We start from the raw sequence: 11106 nt of genomic DNA, 5'->3' as shown, positions 1-11106 counted from the left end.
ACGCGCTTGCTACGTGGGTGGCGGTGCGTGGCGCGCCCGCTCTCAGTGGTTGCGCTGCGGCGGCGGGATTCATCATGCACGTCGGTGTTGTTGGCGAAGGGGAATCTCGGGCCCTTCACGATCTGTGTGGTGTGAGCTCCGGCAGTGCGTTTCCTCCACCCCACGACGCGATTCAGGCGGCTGGAGGCTTAAGCCGAAGCTCTGCTGGGTCTACGTCGGTGGTGACCACTGCTTCTGCTGGCGGCTCGCCTGCTTGGTGTATTTGGCGGCAGCCTGCCCTCCTGGCTCTCCGGTGATGTGCATCGTGTCGGCTTCGGTTCTTCTTCGGCGTCTTAGCTCTGAAAGCTACTAGATCTGGCTTGCTGGTTTTTTTCTTACCAACGGCGAGGATTGTGGTGGCCTCATAGTTGGTCATGGCACGGTGGCTCCGCGGGAGGTGTGCGGGCTAGCGGAGGTGCTGTGCGTGGGGGTGTGGGTTTGGGTGATGCTCTGGGCGAAAGCGCGTCAAGCTCTTGCCGGCCAATGGCGTCAGTGTCTGTGAACGTTGTTTCACCTCCTCTTTGGAGGCGCCGCCATGGAGTCCACCCTTTTTTGCGGACCCTTGGATCCAGTTCTTCGGTCAAAAGACTAAGGCCCGGCCGGGTCGGGCGACAATGCCGGTATCGTCGCTTCCCTTTTTGGGGCGTCGCCTGGAAAAACGTTGGATCCTGTTTGTGCGCTGCATAGGCTGGACGCTCGCACCATTGCGGTTGGGCAGGTGCCCATCCGGCAATGTGTTTGATTTGCGCGGCTTCTTGTGTGGCAGCGATGGCGGCTTCGGGCAGAGCTGGCTTGCTGATTGGTCTTGGTAGTCGATCTGTTCCAACATGTTCAAAGGGTCGCCGAGCCTCGCTTTTGTTTTCCTGAAGTTGAAACTGTTGAGGATTCCAGATACCGGCTCCACACAGAAGTCGAACTCTGGTTGTTGGCCGCAACACTGCGATCCCAACCATTGGGCGGCTGCCCTGTTCTCGTTCATGTACTTCAATTCGCATATAATATTTTATGGTAGGATTAATTCTTGCTCTAGGACAATAGAACTATTATTTCCATCACTATATTTTTTCCAGATTATTTACTCGGAAAGGGTACGGTGTTTTCAACGGTCACCGGACGATTCTGCAGCTGATCTGAAAGTACATTCATGCATGTGTCAACCTCTAGTTTACACTTGATCACTTCATAAATGCCACTGAGCTTTTGCGTGCGTCCCGTGTCATCCCGGCAGCTTTGTGACCATCAGATCCTCTAAACACTACAATAATCATGGCATCATGCCACCAGCTAGACACAAAGCAAGATAACTGAAAGACAACATGCATCACTTCTTTTTCTCTCTCAACTTTTCCAAACATCACACACACATTCCTTGTCTCTCCTCCTCTCTGCCTAATCCCTGGGCATTTGCTACGCCTCAGAATTAACGAGCTACATCGTGAGAAGAGAAGACACTAGAACCGGTTCTTCTTCCTCTTACCTCTGACCCTAATTAATAGCAATACATAATTAAGCAAGTATGGTAGCACAAAGCATTACATATCCTTAATTCGGACGTAATCTTCTATTCTCTTGCATGTTGCATCTTCCATCTCCAAGGAGGTTAAGCAAAGGTTGATCGTGCATGGTCGCCTATTGATCGGTGTCGAAGAAGCTCTTGCCTTCGAGCTTCCTCTGCCTCTTCACCCTAGCAATAAAGTCATCCACCCTCTCCTGCCCCTCCTTTTCCCTCTCCTTCTCTCCCTCCCAAACTGCTTCAACCGACGCACTATGACCAGAGAACGCCACCGTGGTAGTAGCCATCTTTGTGGTCATCGGTATGTCACTCCTCTTCACGTACTCCTCGTGGACGTTGTCGACATCCACAATGGAAGTGGGCTGGCTCTTCGGAGCTAGCCTAGATTGGGCGATGAGGAAGGCAACGATGAGGTTCCCGAGACGAAGAGGCACTTGGGGCTGAGCAGGAAGGCCGTGGCTAGGTCAGGGAGGGTGGTGAGGACTGAGGAGGAAGGAGGCGAGGAGCGAGCACAGCCTAGGGAACCAGGCAAAAACATGTTTTAGAGCACCTGCTCCCAGGCCCTTCTTATCTAGCCACCCATTCCCCGCATCGCGATTCATGTAATACATTTCTCTTTTCTGTTCTCTCATATAGAACATGTCTTGAAGTTCAAACCTTTGTAGAACAACAAAGCTTTCTAACTAGAATCTAGGATAAATTTTTTAGATTTTTTAGTCAAACATAAATATACTCCCTCCGTCCCAAAATAAGTGTCTTAACTTTGTATTAGCTTTAGTACAAAGTTAGTACTAAAGTTAAGACACTTATTTTGGATGGAGGAAGTATAAAATAAGTTTTGTTTGATTAAATAAAAAATATTTTTAGTATTTATGTCAGACCAAACATTCTGAAAGATCTATCCTAGATTCTAGTTAAAAAGCTTTATCGTACTGCAAATGTTTGACTTCAAGACATGTTCTATATGCAAGAGAAAAAAAAAAGAAAATTTCATGTAGAAAGTTAGTTGTGTGGCATAGATCTTAAAGCACATTGGAGGATCAGGACAGCAGGGCGGGTGCAGGTGCTCAAAAAAACCAGGCAGGGCTGGTGAGCAGCTGGCAGAGGACGCCACAGGTGGCCACCAGGTACGGTGCGAGGGCAGGGAGCAACTGCTGCTGCTTCCTGTTCCTCCTGTACTTCCTCATGGCCCTGATCTTCTCTATGCTGATGGGGTCCATTTCTTGGACTGCAGTTGAGTAGTCAAGCTCTTGCAATGGACAACACCCAAGAGACCTGATGAGGCTCAAGAAGCTATGGCCGCAATGAGGGGGGAGGCTGGCCATGGAAAGGCAGAGGAGAGGGGCCAACCAACCATGCAGGGACACAGATCTTCGCAAGAACGAACTGCCAGGTTTCACATTTTACACGAATGTCATCTGGTGATTAAATTTTACAAGATATGAAAACATTGGTCAAAGTTTCACACAAAATAGATCTCAAATTTTTTGAACTTTTTCTGTTTTACTGTTCACCCGAGCTCATGTGAGCTCGGGATTAGAACATCACTTTCGATATATTGTGCAGTACTATCGCCTGTCCGAATCAGCAGCCGGAAAAGCGCCCCCCGGCAGCATCTACAAGTGGCTGGGTTCCCATCACTTGTGATAAACCACCACTCAGAGTAGTACCCTCCGTATTTATTTAACTCAAAACCCACTGCATCTTTCGATCTTGCGTGTGTGCGCCAATGCGCCATTGATAAATTTCAAGAAAAAGCTGCATGTGTATATGCAGATATGCTGATATGCAGGCAGTCGGTAGTCTTTTTTGCCACCATTATGATGCCTGCACATTCAGCATTGCGTGTGATCTTATTATTTTACTGTTGACATTTTTGAAATGAAAAGAGAGAAAGCCTTTGGATCAACACCTGCGTCATCTTTTCATGTCTCCTCTTCTTTTAGTTCTTGCTGGCAGGATAACATAGCTATTATTATTATGATGGCTGAACAATCAGCATTGCGTGTGATCTTCTTATTTTATCAGTAAAGAAAGAGAAAAAAAATCTTTGGATCAACAACTGCGCCATTTATTTATGTCTCCTCCTTTACTTCTTGCTGGCAGGATAATGTGACTACTAATATTATCAATGGAAGTATGAAACCATGACTTTACTTTTAATTCTTGCTGGTAGGACAATAGAACCATTATTTCCATCACTAATTTTCCTGATTATTTACTGCGAAAGGGCGACCGGTCACCGGACGATTTCGCAGCTGATCTGAAAGTACATTCATGCATGTGTCAACCTCTAGTTTACACTTGATCACTTCATACATGCACTGAGCTTTTGCGTCCCGTGTCATCCCGGCAGCTTTGTGACCATCAGATTCTCTAAGCACTACAATAACCATGGCATCATGCCACCAGCTAGACACAAAGCAAGATAACTGAAAGACAACAGGCATCACTTCTTTTTTCCTCAACTTTTCCAAAGATCACACACACATTCCTTGTCTCTCCTCCTCTCTGCCTAATCCCCGGGGCATTCTTACAACCCAGAATTAACCAGCTACAACGTGAGAAGAGAAGACACTGGAACCGGTTCTTCTTTCTCCTCTTCTTCTTCCTCTTACCTCTGACCCTAATTAATAACAAGACATAATTAAGCAAGCATGGTAGCACAAAGCATTACATATCCTTAATTCGGACGTAATCTTCTCTTGCATGTTGCATCTTCCAGCTCCAAGGAGGTTAAGCAAGGTTGATCGTGCATGGTCGCCTATCGATCGGTGTCGAAGAAGCTCTTGCCTTCGAGCTTCCTCTGCCTCTTCACCCTAGCGATGAAGTCGTCCACCCTCTTCTCCAGCTCCTCCTCTCCCTGCTCCACCACCTCCTCCTCCTCCTTCTCCTTCTCTCCCTCCCAAACTCCTTCTACCGAGGCGCCATGATCGGTGAACACCACCGTGGTAGCTGTCGCCTTAGCGGTCATCGGCGCGACGCTCCTCTTCACGTACTCCTCGTGGACGTCGTTGACATCCACAACGGAAGCGGGCTGGCTCTTCGGAGCTAGCCTAGACTGGGCGATGAGGAAGGCGACGATGAGGTTGCCGACGACGAAGAGGCACTTGGGGCTGAGCAGGAAGGCGATGGCCAGGTCAGGGAGGGTGGTGAGGAGGAAGGAGACGAGGAGCGAGCACACCCCGGGGAACCAGGCAGGGCTGGTGAGCAGCAGGCAGAGGACGGCACAGGTGGCCACCAGGTACGGTGCGAGGGCAGGGAGCAGCAGCAGCTGCTGCTGCTTCCTGTTCCTCCTGTACTTCCTCATGGCCCTGATCTTCTCTATGCTGATGGGGTCCATTTCTTTGGACAGCAGTCAAGCTCCTGCAATGGAAAATGTATGCACAAGAGGCCTGAGGGGGCTCAAGAAGCTGGTGTGGAGGCCTGAGGGGGAGGCAGGGTGGTGGAGGGTTTTATATGTGGCTTGAGAGGGAGGCTGGCCATGGAAAGGCAGAAGAGAGGGGCCAACCAACCATGCAGGGACACAGATCTTTATCCTACTGGTGGTAGAGATGCATGGTGCTTTTGCACTTTGAGATTTCATAAACAAATGAATGAAATTGGTGTGTTGTGGGTGGGGGCATTTCTTTGTCAGAAAAGATATATGGTGGCTGTCTGCCTTCCCTTCCCTCTCTTTTCCTTTCCCTCCCTTGCTCTGCTTTGGGCCCCTCTGCCCTCATGATCCTGATCCTTGGACTTTTGGTGACCTGGATTTATACAACTTGGATGCCTCCAAAACGCCCTGGATTCAAGTTGTGATCTAGCTCACTGCAGATGATCTACAGTAACAAGTTGTGGCAAAACATGTAGGATTAAATGGACATGGATAAGCTTCACAGGCCACAGCTATGTCATGGACCAATAGTTGGCAAGTATGACCTCTCTGGCAGTTATGGACTCATGGTAGAGGATGGATGATTCACCTTCAGATCCAATAGTGGCAAGAGTTGCTGAACCTTTCTGCTCATGTGGTATGCATTCTAGAAACTAGACCCTGGTGGTACAGTTGCTGCAAGTGCACATGAAGTTGTTGGTTTGGGTATGGATTCTCTAGAAGAGGTCCTTGTGTCAGGAGGTCAAGTTGCCATGACCAAGTGCTCAACTGTACTTCCAGTCTGGAACTCAAACCCAGCAAGTTGGTAATTAGAAACTTTAGTGAATTTGCTATGAAAGCAGACGATCCTACCGAGTCGCAGAAATAGTACCAAGTTGCGTAGTAAACTCTGACCGAAAGGGATCATCATGTGATAAAAGGGCAATGTCTTTCAATTAACTGGTGGCCTAAAGAAACAAAAGATCGGTTAAACAAGAAGCCAAGATTAATACACAACAGTCTACCATGCTAAAAAGTTTCTACCAGAATATGTTTGCACTAGGACCATCTGAACTATATAGCCTTTTAGTAACCATGTTCCATATTTTCCTTTAGTAAACTAATGCAACACAAGGAGTTCAAGTTAGATCCTGAGATCTTGTGTTTCTATATCAAATCAAAGGGAAACTGAGGAGGTGAGGACTGAGAACCGTATACTCTCCTAATTTCATAGAAATGATGTTTTCTGTCTACAACCATTGCATCAGCAAACCGTTCGAACACGGAACATCCAACACAAACTTGTCGTCTTATACCAAAGCAGTCTGCAAGTTGCAAATAACCGAAGACTTGATGGCTAAGGAAAGACTGGGTTAGGCTCACTTCAGTCCAGTCCAACAAACACTAGTGCAGAGCAGTAGTGCCCATTATCTCCTTCCCAAGGACCCAGCTTCTCTCTTTAACAAGACTGGTGAAGTGCCTGTTAATTGAGTCCAAGTGTGCCAGTGTGTAACTGATCAGTCTTGACTCTTGGGCATTGGGCAAGCCACCAAGTAGGCACCACAAAGGTGTTTCTTTGTCCCTGCACTTTGCCTGTCATGGCAATATGGCATGCATTGCAAGACAGGAATGGTTCTGGAATTATGGCCTCCACACCAGCAAAATGCGCTTTAGGCTCATAATTGAGCAGATAAAAGGAGCCCAATGCTTGACAAAAGATTATTATTAGCAGTTGGTGGATCCATCTCAGCTTTACTATTATGTGGTGTGGAGTGTGGAGTCTGTGTGAAAAGGAAGAACTTGAGGTAAGCATGGCTGCATGGGTGATGGCTGGATGATTCCATTGCTGCTCTCCTACCCTGGAACACAAAGTTCTCTCTTGAAGTCCATTCATGGGGTGAAGGTTGGAAGTGCTTTCTTGATAATTAGCTTTGCCCGCTCTCTTTAGACGAACAAGGCTCTTTCAGCAATGCAGAGAAGTTCCATTCCCAAATTAGAAGATCCTTGAGATCTCACGAGCTTCGTACGCAGGATCTGCACCTAACAGATGATTCTTCAAGTGCTTTAGCTATTGGTGCAAGGCTGCAAGTCCGTATCTACACTTTGTTATATACATTATCTAGGGGGACTTATGTAGTTTCAAGAAAATAGACAGGGTCACATCAAGGAATTCTTCATCTCATTCCTTATTTGTAGTTTTACACTAAAAATCCAGTGTTAAGCAGCTCTATACAGCAAACAAATGGAATTATGCAAATGGGATTCTTGCAAAAAAATATGTATGGGTTTTAGTTTTTATGCCCACTACGTATTACTGTCAGCAAGAAATGACTGAAATTAATTCAATAAAGCTGCATCTAACAGGTTAACACTGTCTTCTACACCATGAACAAACAACCATTTTCATGAATTTGGTTTACAGAATCATAGTAGAAAAACTCAAACTTGCCAGGCCAATTCTGACATTTGTGAGAAAAAATATATGGATAATACGTTAGATCTCAGTAATATTCCACTCAACAAAGTAGATCACGCAAAATCACCGATGGATATGCATTTTAGAAATCAACCATCATGAAAAGAACATTTGAAAGGTCCTAGAAATGTGACAAGAGATAAAGAGATGGCACCAAGTGCTCAGTGAATCTGCAGTACAGCCATTTCAGACACTGCACATGCTTAACTCATCTGAAGTTATTGGTCTCCTAAGGTTATTGACCCAATGTATGGCGACAGATCATATTCTTGCATTACTTTAGTGAACTTTGATGCCAAGGGTGAGGGTAATGAAGCAGTATTTTATTCTGCAAGTTGCATCATTATCATCGGCATATGTAACTGGGAAAACAAACTGTGACTTAAAATGGGTCAGATGGCTCCCAATACTGTGTTAATAGGCCCTGTCAGCATGGTAATCTTTGGGTGTCAAAAGAGACCACGACACATGATTTTAGACTTATTGGCACCATGCAATGCCAATACCGATTCCTTTCCAAGATTCCACACGCGAGGAGCATATGGGGACATTGAAAGAGAAAAAAGATCCAGTAATTGACATACTTTGTGCCCCTCTCCATCATCCAACTTGCACAAAGCTTGTCGAATAACATGGTGGGCTCTCAATAATGCTTGCCTTGGCACCACCATTCACCATTGCTGCTAGCTCCTGGGTTATAGGATGGCACAGAGAAGAGAGAGCAAACAAAGATCATGCTTCTTGATTCCATTGCCCTTTCCTTTTCTTTGTATTGTGTTTCTTTGATGAAGACTTGTGGCCTTAGAGTCGAGAGGGCAAGAAAAGGGTCCCATCTACCCTTTAGTAGGCCAATTTTATTTGACAAAAAGCCCACCTGAGCCCAATCATGCTCCTCCATGCTTTGCCTCAGCAAAAGTGAGACGGCTGATAGACTAAACCATGAGACACAAAGAGGGGCCATGGCACTATAGAAATGCCCCTTCTATATTTCTTTGTTGGACAGATAATCAGCACCTAATCCATAAGGTTCCATAAAACAAAACCTAAACATCCTTGTTTTCTCTCTAATAATTAGGCGTATGGCGTATTTGCTGCCCTATGAGACACAAAAGAGGGGCCAAAACATTATACAAATGCTCCTTACTATATTTCTTTGTTGGATAGATAATCAGCACCTAATCCATAAGGTTCCATAAAACAGAACCTAAACTTCCTTGTTTTGTCTCTAATACTGAGGCGTATTTGCCCCCCCCCCCCTCTCCAGGTGGTCAAGCAGAATTAGTATGTGCTACATTTTTTTGCCTTTTTGCATTCGCCAAATCTAATGTACCATCTCTAAGTAAGTAAATATTTACAAATTAATTTACTTTAGCAGAAATTTATGTTGTCTCCAGAGTAGTGATAATAGATACAGATAAATGCAGGGAACCTGGTTGTCTTGCATGCACCAACTAGCCTAAAACCGTTTACATCCCTACACACCAAAAGAAACTTTTCTGCAAAGAGAGCCTCTGGAAAGTCGCTCCTAATACGACCTGAACCACATAACACGCCCCAGTAATGATTGTTGCGATGCATTGGCACCATCACAATATTACGTGGAGTTTGTGGGAAGTTGGCCTACCTGGTCACGGAAGTGTAATATCCCGAAAACACACAACATAGACAGGACACAGCTAAAATTAAAAATGAAGCTGGAGTGCTGGACTTGCATTCATCTTGCAGTTGATGATTTACATTCGAGAAAGATTTGTCAAGCATGTATTGTGTAAAAAGAGAAGTACATTACAGTAAACCTATCAGCAGTCTGCATTGACCTCAACACTTGCATCTGCAGCTGCCAACACCAATTCTGGTTCATAAGTTCCCTCTGCTCTGGCTTTCAAGCGTTCGCGCTGCAAGCGGAAGTTCTCTCTCTTCCTTGCTCTGTAACTGTTTGGGTTCTCAGGCTGTTTCTCATATGGGTAGACGCTTACCTGTAAAAGAAACAACTGGATATTCAGATATCTGGTATCCCCCAGAAACCAATTAGATCCAGTAAAACTAGTGACCCTGACCTTTTTCCTGTCTGGTCCATATTTCTCAAACTTGACAAGTCCATCAATCAAGGAAAAGAGGGTGTGATCCTTGCCCATTCCAACATTATTTCCAGGATAGACCTGAAATGTTCAACATACATGTAATTAAGAAGACACAAAACATAAAGACACATTTTGTCAGTGACTTACAAAATGCGCACTTTTCATACACCAACATACTTTATAAAAATGTACAAGTGACAGAAATCCTCTATCACCCATAACATGCATAAATCCAGAATAATGCATGGTGTCAAAAGACCAAAAGTCATGTTAAACTCACAGTTCAGGAAAATAGCACAAAGAGTTGGGAAGAAAATTGCATTTGCAAGCCGAACATCACTGGAAACAGATAACATCACCGTATCTAGACAAATCTAAGACAAGTAATTTGGGACGGAGGTTGTATTCGCTGCCATTGCAGAATTTAGACCTGTAGTCTTGTATTTATCAGTACCCACGGCTTCTGAAAGAGCGTGACTAGAGGCCACCATGCTTCTAAGCTTGTACTACATGCAGCCATGAAACAATTGACGTAGCCATAAAAATGATCCTTCCTCTAAGACGATATTTATAACATGGTCATTGTCATGTTTTTATTTAAAGAATGAATAGTCATGCCATTCACATGTATGAAGCAAGCATTCAACCAAGTGAACATGAATATAGCAGCTTCTAACCTGCTACCTGCAAAATGATCGGCTGACCAGTGACCACAGATCACAGATGCCATTTCTTTTTAAAATGAATGGATGGAGCTTCAAGTAGTATATATACAGCTAAAGCAGGAACCCAACATTGGACTCTAAATAAGTACTCCACTTCATAGTCTCTGATTTCAGCGCGGTCTGACAGACAGAACTGAAAATGTGGACAGTGCCAGAGGCAGCAGGACACAAACAAACGTACCCAATCTAAGCCCTGTCATTCCCTGACCTTTAGAACACACACTCTTGTCACCCCAATCCAATCTCCACAAATCCCCTCCTCCTATTTAAAATCGATTTCGTGGTCTGAAGTACAGCACGGCATTTAGTTTTTAGTTTTGTATACACTAGCATTTCACCGCAATTCACCATTGCTCGCCATACAGAAACGCCTTATTACTCACTGACAGGAGCAAGCGGGAGGGAGAATAGACAGGCCGTACAGACAGACAGGAGCAGAGAGGGAGACCTTGGTGCCGCGCTGGCGGATGATGATGGCGCCGGGCTTGGCGAGCTGGTCGCCGTAAATCTTGACCCCGAGGCGCTGGCCCTTGGAGTCCCTGCCGTTCTTGGTGCTCCCGGCCCCCTTCTTGTGCGCCATCTGGATGGTCAGCCCGCGCGCCGGCAGCGTCGCCACGCCCACGCCCCCGGTGGCGCTGCCGGGGAGCGCGGCGCGGTCGCCGCGGAGGAAGGAGGAGGAGGACGCGAGGGACAGGCCCTTGAAGGCTCCCACCAGCGTGAACGCCATTTCTGTCGCTCGGAGAAACGCAGCAGCAGCAAGCCAGCAACGGCAGCAGACACTCTGCGCAGGGGAAAGAGGATGAGGTGATAAGGGTGGGGTCGTGGGCCGTCAGTGGGCTGAATGTACTGGGCTGCTCGCTAGGTTTGAGCCTGGTGTGAAGAGCGCTGCGCGCGCAGTTGCAACCCAGCAGGCCCTG

The 11106-nt window shown here is 46.1% G+C and overlaps 2 protein-coding genes and 1 pseudogene across 2 annotated transcripts; all 3 read right to left on the bottom strand.

The window, feature by feature from the left end:
- Nucleotides 1–1668: 1668 nt before the first annotated feature.
- LOC123075281 (uncharacterized) lies at nt 1669–2772 on the bottom strand (annotated as a pseudogene).
- Nucleotides 2773–3981: 1209 nt separating this feature from the next.
- On the bottom strand, nt 3982–5023 carry LOC123075280 (uncharacterized). The gene has a single exon (XM_044497928.1). It carries the CDS (start codon nt 4893–4895, stop codon nt 4317–4319), a length of 579 nt encoding a protein of 192 aa, XP_044353863.1. The 5' UTR covers nt 4896–5023; the 3' UTR covers nt 3982–4316.
- Nucleotides 5024–9065: 4042 nt separating this feature from the next.
- Nucleotides 9066–10981, bottom strand: LOC123080339 (50S ribosomal protein L27, chloroplastic). Its single transcript, XM_044503251.1, has 3 exons — nt 10638–10981; nt 9441–9542; nt 9066–9359 (listed from the first exon to the last, which is right to left on the bottom strand). The coding sequence occupies exons 1-3, from the start codon at nt 10914–10916 to the stop codon at nt 9183–9185; spliced, it is 558 nt and encodes a 185-aa protein (XP_044359186.1). The 5' UTR covers nt 10917–10981; the 3' UTR covers nt 9066–9182.
- Nucleotides 10982–11106: the final 125 nt, after the last annotated feature.

This window comes from Triticum aestivum, chromosome 3D (genome assembly GCF_018294505.1).
Source record: "Triticum aestivum cultivar Chinese Spring chromosome 3D, IWGSC CS RefSeq v2.1, whole genome shotgun sequence".
Classification (NCBI taxonomy): Eukaryota; Viridiplantae; Streptophyta; class Magnoliopsida; order Poales; family Poaceae; genus Triticum; species Triticum aestivum.
Note: the sequence above shows the minus strand (reverse complement) of the source record. Positions and strands in the feature narration are given on the sequence as shown.

Bases quoted from the DNA above. Each gene is read 5' to 3' on its own strand.
- LOC123075280 (XM_044497928.1), bottom strand. From the start codon at position 4,895: ATGGACCCCATCAGCATAGAGAAGATCAGGGCCATGAGGAAGTACAGG.
- LOC123080339 (XM_044503251.1), bottom strand. From the start codon at position 10,916: ATGGCGTTCACGCTGGTGGGAGCCTTCAAGGGCCTGTCCCTCGCGTCC. The intron at 9,543-10,637 runs GTCTCCCTCTCT...TGAACATTTCAG, and splicing joins TCCGCCAGCGCGGCACCAAG to GTCTATCCTGGAAATAATGT. The intron at 9,360-9,440 runs GTCAGGGTCACT...TTTCTTTTACAG, and splicing joins ATGGACCAGACAGGAAAAAG to GTAAGCGTCTACCCATATGA.